Source organism: Mercenaria mercenaria, chromosome 12, assembly GCF_021730395.1.
Source record: "Mercenaria mercenaria strain notata chromosome 12, MADL_Memer_1, whole genome shotgun sequence".
Classification (NCBI taxonomy): Eukaryota; Metazoa; Mollusca; class Bivalvia; order Venerida; family Veneridae; genus Mercenaria; species Mercenaria mercenaria.
This window is the reverse complement of record NC_069372.1, coordinates 1-8586: the sequence shown is the minus strand read 5'-3', so window position 1 is coordinate 8586 and position 8586 is coordinate 1. Positions and strand designations below refer to the sequence as shown.

Here is an 8586-nt window from a genome sequence, read left to right as displayed (position 1 = left end):
TCAATGTATTTAGTTAAAATCATTAGCCATACACAACTTCATTATTCTTATACTTATTGGTAGTGTTTCGCATCAAATTTAGTCTAATTATATATATGGATAATCAAATAACTTAATAAGCAGAAATCCTGAAACTAAGCTTTTTATTTCGCATAGTAATAAAGAGAAGTCTTAGGCTTACGTGATATTACATGGAAAACTTTAGTTGCAACGTGTGATATAAATAAAATACACGCATATCGGTGACGTTTTACCCAAAATATATATGAGAGACGTTGAAGGGGAAGGCGAAGTTTGAAATTTCAAACTCTCTATTATATCTATTTAGACTTCTTAAATCTTAGCCCTTCAAATGATACAGGGATGAAAGATCTACTATTGCCAGCCACTATCCATGTTTCAAAGTTTTTAAACACACTATAGCAATAACCATTTTGTTAAAATATCTTGTTAATGCAATGTTTTCTTGATATCTGTCACCTAATGTTTTCAATGGATTAGAGTCCTAATTTAATGAAAAGTCTGTATTTGTCAGTAATGGAAGTACATAATTTGTAGGAAGTTGTTTCTTTATTTAAAATATTCTGATATGATGAGAATGCCAGTGTTGATCTGTATGATTTAATTAAACACAGATATTGATACCTTCAGGTAATTGTTTACAATATTCACATAGTTACATTGTAATTTAGTTATTGATTTCGTAAATATCACTTCAAGAGGCTTGTGTAAAGTTTGTTTCACATGAGACCAATGGTCAAGTATGATATAAACTTTACACTTGCAGTTAGAAATGATACAGTACCAAATAATTACAGACTAATGAATGTAACTTTCCAAATATCTTACAATTTTTTCCTGAAATTGATTCAGAAGGTTAAAACAATTCTATGGTTGTAAGCTTAAAAAAAGTGAATGTAAGATATAAAATATAATATGTCAAGTATAAGGTGTGGTACTTTCAAAGAAATTTAAGTTATAGTTTAAAATATAGCCTGCCATTTTATTTTAAATATTTCATAATATTTCAACCTCATCGATGTGGGTTCGAGCCTCACTCGGGGCATTGAATTCTTCATGTGAGGAAGCCATCCAGCCGGCTTACGGAAGGTCGGTGGTTCTACCCAGGTGCCCGCTCGTGATGAAATAATGCACGGAGGGGTACCTGGGGTTTTCCTCCACCATTAAAGCTGGAAAGTTATGAATATTAATGAGAATGTTACAAAATGACAAAATTTTATTAGAAAATAATATTTTTTAAGTTTTAAATCAATTTAAATGTACTAAACAGTTTTGATCTGTTCTGAAAGTCTGTCAGTGTTTTCTAAAATAGTATTTTGTAACACTGACGGGAACTTTTTTACTCCAAAATAGGTATGTTTAGCTAATTTGCATAATATTAACCATAATCACAACCAAGATCTCAGGAAACAAGATACCACTTAAATTTAATAAAATGATATAATTAAATGTTATCAATGAAATAACAATTATGTGAGCTATATTGTTTGGAAATGAAGTTTGAACACTTTTTTGAAAAAGGAATCAGTATGTAACATACTTTACACATGCTACGTTACCATTTCAATAACCTTGTTTTGATACATCAATTATTTAGAAAATATGGATCAGACAGCTTTGATCTAGTCTTAATGTCTCTCAGTGTTTTGTAGAGTAGTATATTATTACTGTGAGGGGAAATATTTTTTCTACATTAGGTATTTTAGCAAATTTGCTTAAATTAATCTATGCTGAAACAGACATCTCTGAAAACAAGATATAACTAGGACGACCCGGCCTTTATCGTCACGTTTCAAACTTCTAATTGCCTAAGTCGAACGCGTTTGGGTCAAGGTCGAAAAAAATTTAGGGTTTAGGGTTTAGGGTTAGGGTTAGGGTTAGGGTTAGGGTTAGGGTTAGGGTTAGGGTTAGGGTTAGGGTTAGGGTTAGGGTTAGGGTTAGGGTTAGGGTTAGGGTTAGGGTTAGGGTTAGGGTTAGGGTTAGGGTTAGGGTTAGGGTTAGGGTTAGGGTTGGGGTTAGGGTTAGGGTTAGGGTTAGGGTTAGGGTTAGGGTTAGGGTTAGGGTTAGGGTTAGGGTTAGGGTTAGGGTTAGGGTTAGGGTTAGGGTTAGGGTTAGGGTTAGGGTTAGGGTTAGGGTTAGGGTTAGGGTTAGGGTTAGGGTTAGGGTTAGGGTTAGGGTTAGGGTTAGGGTTAGGGTTAGGGTTAGGGTTAGGGTTAGGGTTAGGGTCTAAGGTTTTTACGAAAGATGAACAGTCTGAGATGAACAACCACGTGGTAGGGAACATCAATCTGATTGGTCGAAGTATCACGTGGTTGTTTGCGCATGCGCTATTAATGTGTGAATTTTAGGTCTTTTCATTATTCATTCAGGATTCGGATGAAGAGGATTGTTTTTGTAAGGTTTGCTTTTATTATGTATTTGTTAGCAGAATTTAAATATTTTTGAAATCATTTTTGCGCTGTGTTGTGATTTATTAATTTTAGTGAGATTTGGAGATTTGCAGTGTCATTGTTGATCATTAAAGGTATCTTTTATGTTTTTAATTTTTTTACAAAACAGTCTAGGTTTGTTAAAACTATTTTATTCATCCTATTGACATTGAATTGATTAAATATGGTTGCATTTTGATATTATGATTGGTCAAATTAGTGAGTTAATCATTTAGAAATTAAGACAGAATTACATCGGAGTTAAATCAGAACGGAAAACTATTGTTTAATCATTCCATTTAACATATGTATAGAGGTAACTGTAAACTCGGAGTTAACTCCGAGTTAACTCCGAGTAAACTCTAATTTCATTTTTTCTGGGCTTGCTCTCTTTTCCTATTGACATTGAATTGATTAAATATCGTCTCGGCAGAAAAGTCGTTAATTTAACGTTACATTAAACCGGGTTATTCATCCATATTAAATGAGATGTAGGAAAATCCCAATGGAACTGTAACCTTTTTAATCATTCCATTTGACGTATGTACATAGGGAAGGGTGAAGTCAGAGTTAACTCGGAGTAAACTCTAATTTCATTTTAAGAATAGTCAACCAATGCTTTAGGAACGGGCAAAGTCAAAGTTACTTGTTGATCATTTTAACTGGTATCTTATATATATTTTTGATTTTTTTTTAAGTAGTCAGTTGAGTTTTTGTAAAAAATTCATTATTTATTGTATTCCCATTATATTGATTAAATAACTTGACTCGACATAGAACCGTATTATTCGTCCATAGTATATGAGATATAGGAGATTGAAATGGAAATCATTTAAGAATTAACTCTGAGTTACCACCAGTGTAAAGTTTAGTCCGAGTAAACCCCTAAGTAAAACTAAATTTTTTAATCATTCCATTGAACATATGTATATAGGTAATGGTAAACTCGGAGTGAACTCCGAGTTAACTCTGAGTAAACGCTTTTTCTTGTAACCCTGAAACAAACATGTGACTCGTATTATGTACTGTAGAACTGGTCTTCTCCGAGTTAACTCCAAGTAAACTCAAGTTTAGTCCTAGTAAATCCGAAAGTAATACTAAATGTTTGAATCATTCCAGTGAACACATGTATATAGGTAATATTAAACTCGGAGTTAACTCCCAGTAAACTCTTTTTCTTGTAACCCTGAAAGAAATAAACCTGTGACTCGTATTATGTAACATAGATTTTTTTGCCCTTTGGCGTTCAGTGATGTAGACCCTGACGCTGTTTCTCGTGGATCGGAGATTTCACTTAATCGGTAGTGATCAACTTGAAAAAAAACTTGGTCCAACTAAATTCTTCTGTGACGTTTGAGAGAATTTGCTATTCTATATAGTGTAAGGGTAAGTGTAAGAGTAAGAGTGAGGGAAATGGTTTTAAATACTTTTTGTAATTATCCCCTTTAACATATTCTGTAGGAAAGAGTAACCACTGAGTTAATTCAATTTAACTGTAATATAATGGTACGGGGTAAAGTTAAGGGTACGGGGTAAAGGTAAGAGTAAGAGTAAGAGTAAGTGGTAATTGGGAGGGGATGGTAAGAAAGAATTCTTAGTAGTTAAGTCTGAATTAACGGTTATGAGTCAGAGTAAGGATAAGGGGTATGGGGTAACGAGTGAAGGTTAACGGTGGGAGTAGGGGCAGAGTAAGGGGCAAGGGTAGGGTAGGGTAGGGTAGGTAGGGTAGGGGTAGGGGTAGGGGTAGGGGTAGGGTAGAGTGGGGGGTAGAGTGGGGTATGTGTAACTCTAAGTCTAACGAGTAAGTAGTAAGAAACAACCAGTTTGTATCTCAAGTCTGATTGGTCGAAATATCATGTGACATTTTGCGCATGCGCTTTATATATTGCAAATATGGTCGTTTCATAAGTGATTCGGGAGAAATTCTGAAAGGATGTTGGATAATTTTTGAAGGTAATAAATTTGTTTCTTTCAAGAATTTAAAGATTTTTGCTATTATTTTTTAAACAAAGATGCAATATTTTCTGTGATTTTTAAAGTATAAGTATGTGCATTTAAAAATAATACATTGTATAGATATTTGAATTTGTTTTTGTCAAGTCGTTAATTTGGGTTCGTGTTAAATGTAGATTTGATAGTTTCTGTCGCCATTTAATTTATAAATTAAGATCATGGAATTAAAATCATTGACTAAAGTCTTCCTTTGAACAATTTTATTTCTTGGTATTATATGTTATGTAGGCTAGTACAAAATGGAAATCATTTATAGGTAAATTCGGAGTTAACTCCGAGTTAACTCCAATTAAACTATTTTTGTTTTTGTTCATTTTAACTATCTGTAGAAAGGGGTACACACTGAGCTTACCTCGCAGTTAGGTTCGCTTAAACAGTTTGATTTTCATTAATGAAATGTAGGCTGGTACGAAAGGAAAATCATTTAAAGGTAAAGTGGGAGTTAACTCCGAGTTAACTCTAATTAAACTATTTTTTCTTTTGATTAATTTTAAGTTTTTTCTGTAGAAAGGAGTAGACTCTGAGTTTACCCCGGAGTATACTCTGCTTAACTCTTTTCTGTAACTATTCCATTTAACAATCAGTAGTAATAATTAAACTGGAGTTAACTTCGAGTTAACTGTGAGTGAATAGTAAGGCGTAGAGGGTAAGAGTATGAATAAATTTAGGAGTTCGGGTACGGGGTTAGGTTTCGGTTAGGTTGAGGGTAAGGGTAAGGGTAAGAGTAGAGGAAGTGTAAGAGTAAGGGTTATGATTATTTTTGTAATTATTCCATTCACATAAGTGTAGGGAAGAGTAACCGATAAGTTAATCTGTGGTAACTCTCATTGTGTAGTCCTTAAATTGCATGTATTTTTAAAGTGAATTTTCATTGATAACTGAGAGGCAAGAGTGTTTACAAATCTTGGAGTGAGTAAAGTGCGAAATGAAGAAACAGTCTCTTAGAACATTGCCTAAAGCGTTTGTTATTTATTGATTGGTTACTATTGTCACGTGGACGTTGTTCTTACTTTTTTAATTCTTCATTGCAGTGGCTAGTGATTGCCTGGAGTTGTGTGTTAGTGATTGCCTGGAGAGAAGATTTGCGTTCACATTTGACATTTTTGATAAAGGGATCAAGGATACATTTGAGGTAATTGTTTTTATTTATATTTTCTGACATAGTTTCATAGTTTATTAGTTTATTATAGTCTCTTTCATGTATATACATGTACAGTAAAACATGATATTATTAAATCATTATTGAAATATACATGACCAATCTATCACAGATTTATAAGAGACTAATATAATACATATACACAAAGATTTGATACAAGTAATCTCCTAGTACTAAAATTTGAGAGGTATACATGTAGACCTCCTGCGTGGTCTATTGGAAAGCGCCGGTAGTGAACCTGCGTCCGCCTAACTTAGGTACTGTAGAGTAAACCCGTATAACTAACTCTGCCAATTCAACCAATAGAGTTTACACTATTTCTGTCATATGTACACTTTATTGCGTTATACGCTGTCATTGGAATTTACTAAGTATATGGGTAGATACCCTGTTCTTTTGGAGAGGGTCACTGTGATTGCTGCAGTTTACTATATTTCCTTTGTATGTACCCTTTGCTGAGGTAAACGCTGTTGTTGGAGTTTACTCTGTGTATGGGTAGATACCCTGTTTCTTTTCTAGGGGTTACTGTCATTGCTGAAGTTTACTCTAATTCAACCGTGTGTATTCTTTGTTGGGGGAGTTTACTCTGTTTAAGTTTAAATAGCCAGTACCCCTGCAATTGAGTCTGGTTTTGGACTTTACTTTATTTTTTGGGGTATGCTCCCTTTGTTCGGGGAGTTTTCTCTTTGTATGGATAGATATCCTTTCTTTGTCGGGGATTCTTCTGAGTGCTGAAGTTTACTCTATTTTAGGGGTATGTACCCCTCGTTGGGGTAAACTCTGTATTCGGAGTTTACTATCTTATTGTATGGTTTATTCCGGTTTTGGGTTTACTCCATTTACTGGGTATGTACCCTTAGCTAGGATCGTGTCTGGAGTTTACTCTTATTCTGGGGTAGGTACACACTGTAGGGGCATAATCTTATTTTGGAGTTTGTATGGGTACCATTTTTCAAGGGTTTACTGTGTTTTGGAATTACTTTATTTCTGGGGTTAGGTGTCGTTGTTTTATTATATACCATTTGTTTAGAATCCTATCTTTATGGGTAGGATACCCTCTTGCCAGGGGTTAACTCCTTTTGTCATAAGGGAACGCCTGTGTAAACAATGTGCGTCAACCCCGTGAGTAGAGTAATGTAGATAAATAATATTTTCACGACAATTAAACTGTATTATCTAAAATTGCAGGACTATGTCTTTCGGGGGCAACGAAATGGATATTGAGGAAGAGGGGGAGGAGGATTTGTTTCTCATTGATACTGCTCTTGAAAACTCCCTAAGCTTTGCTGAATGCTGGAGGAATAACATCAGTGTAGAAGGATTGTTAAAACGTGACGATCACATATCTGTTCGAGCCACCTCCATCAGATCAGGAGTTGATCTGGAAGAACTGCATCATAAATCCGATATAGATGGGTTGACGATAGAGTGGCTAAATCTTGCATCCGGTCTAAAATCCGATTTTCGGCATATTGAAATAGTGCCACTAGGTGCACGGAGTGTGCGTCGATTTTACCCTGTAATCAAGAAACATATAAATCTTTCCCCTTTTAACAAGAACAGTTTTAGTGTGCTGAAAGACACCGTGGGAACTCAGATAATTTATGATGGATTGTTCGAGACTTGGCTTGGATTTATTCCAGATCCTCGTGAATGGAGAACAATATACGATTTTGGCACACAGTGCCATTTAGCCCATCAGTTCTTGGAGAGACTTAGAGTTCGCTTCCAGGATGGGTTAAAAGAGCTGTTTAAGAAAGGTATTGCTCTGGAGACATTAGCGAAGAATAACATTAATGATGCTCGCAGAATGTTCGTATTGCCAGGCCATCAAAGTCACATATTGGCCAATTTTCAGTTAGCGCTGGAAGAGACCGATTTAATAGAACTTCCTTACTTTAAGAAGGTTTTGTTTACATTTCGCTTTGGGGATAAATGTGTGACACCGATGCAGTTACCGGTGAAGGATGTAAATGCTGTGGGCGACATATGCGTGCATGTTGGACACAGGATATCGTCTGATTATGTTGACTTAATGTGGTCTCAGCAAGGTGTTAAAGAGGTGTCTGGTTCTAACTGTATTATATCGTCGGCGTACTCATTGATCGAATGTGCAAACCTACAGTCAGCACTTAGCACATCCAGGTTGGATATTAGTGGTGAATTAAAGGCTGTTTGTAAATTTCCGCAGAGCATTCGATTTGTTCAGTTGTACAACGACTTGCCACATCGTTACCCCAAGACAAGAGTTCATCCTGTTTCTGCGTCCGTTATCATGCTGGAGGGTGTGTTGACTGATGTAGCTCAGAAAAACCTGTACAGTGATGCGTCAGCATATCTTTCTGAAATAGGAAACAACTTTTTTCAAATTGACAGAGGAATATGCAGATTAGAGTTTGTAGTGAGCATTGGTAAACGGGAGAAGGCAATAAGTGGAGCTGAGTTTGTACGACTCGACCGTCTTACGGAACTGCTGGAAAAGCATCCAATGATTGTGCCGTTTTTAAGACATGCCTGTACGTTGAAACTGTTCAGAGTGGTAGGCCTGTACCTTCATCACAGGTTGGCTACTGCGTTTCGTACAGGAAGAGGAACTGGTAACACACGGTTGACCTGGGAAGTGTACCAGAATGAACTTGCCGTGGAGAAACTATTGTGGGGGCGTCCACTCTGTAGCCTTTCAAATCAGTATTCAAAGAATCTCGGGCCAGGTGTACAATACCCTACACGGAGCCTGACGGATCAGAGAGGTTTCCTTTGTTTGGAAGACAGCGGCTCTTGCTGTGTGGATGATGTAACGTTGCCTCCCTTGAACTTGTTCTCTAAGAATGAAACTATCAAACGACAGATCCAGAACATAAGTGGCTTTTACAACTTGATAGGCGGTAGTAAATTGGCTTTAGGTCGCCGGTTGATGGAGATCTTACTTAGAGATTGCCATGCAAATGGCAAAATCTTCTTCTC

At 36.1% G+C, this 8586-nt stretch overlaps 1 protein-coding gene across 1 annotated transcript; it reads left to right on the top strand.

Annotated features, from left to right (window-relative positions):
- Nucleotides 1–4870: 4870 nt before the first annotated feature.
- Nucleotides 4871–8570, top strand: LOC128547086 (uncharacterized; the record flags this gene model as incomplete). The annotated part of the gene is made up of 2 exons (XM_053518803.1): nucleotides 4871–5595; nucleotides 6811–8570. A coding segment is annotated over exon 2 (1756 nt), but the record flags the coding sequence as incomplete, so codon positions are not given.
- Between the last annotated feature and the right edge of the window lie 16 nt (nucleotides 8571–8586).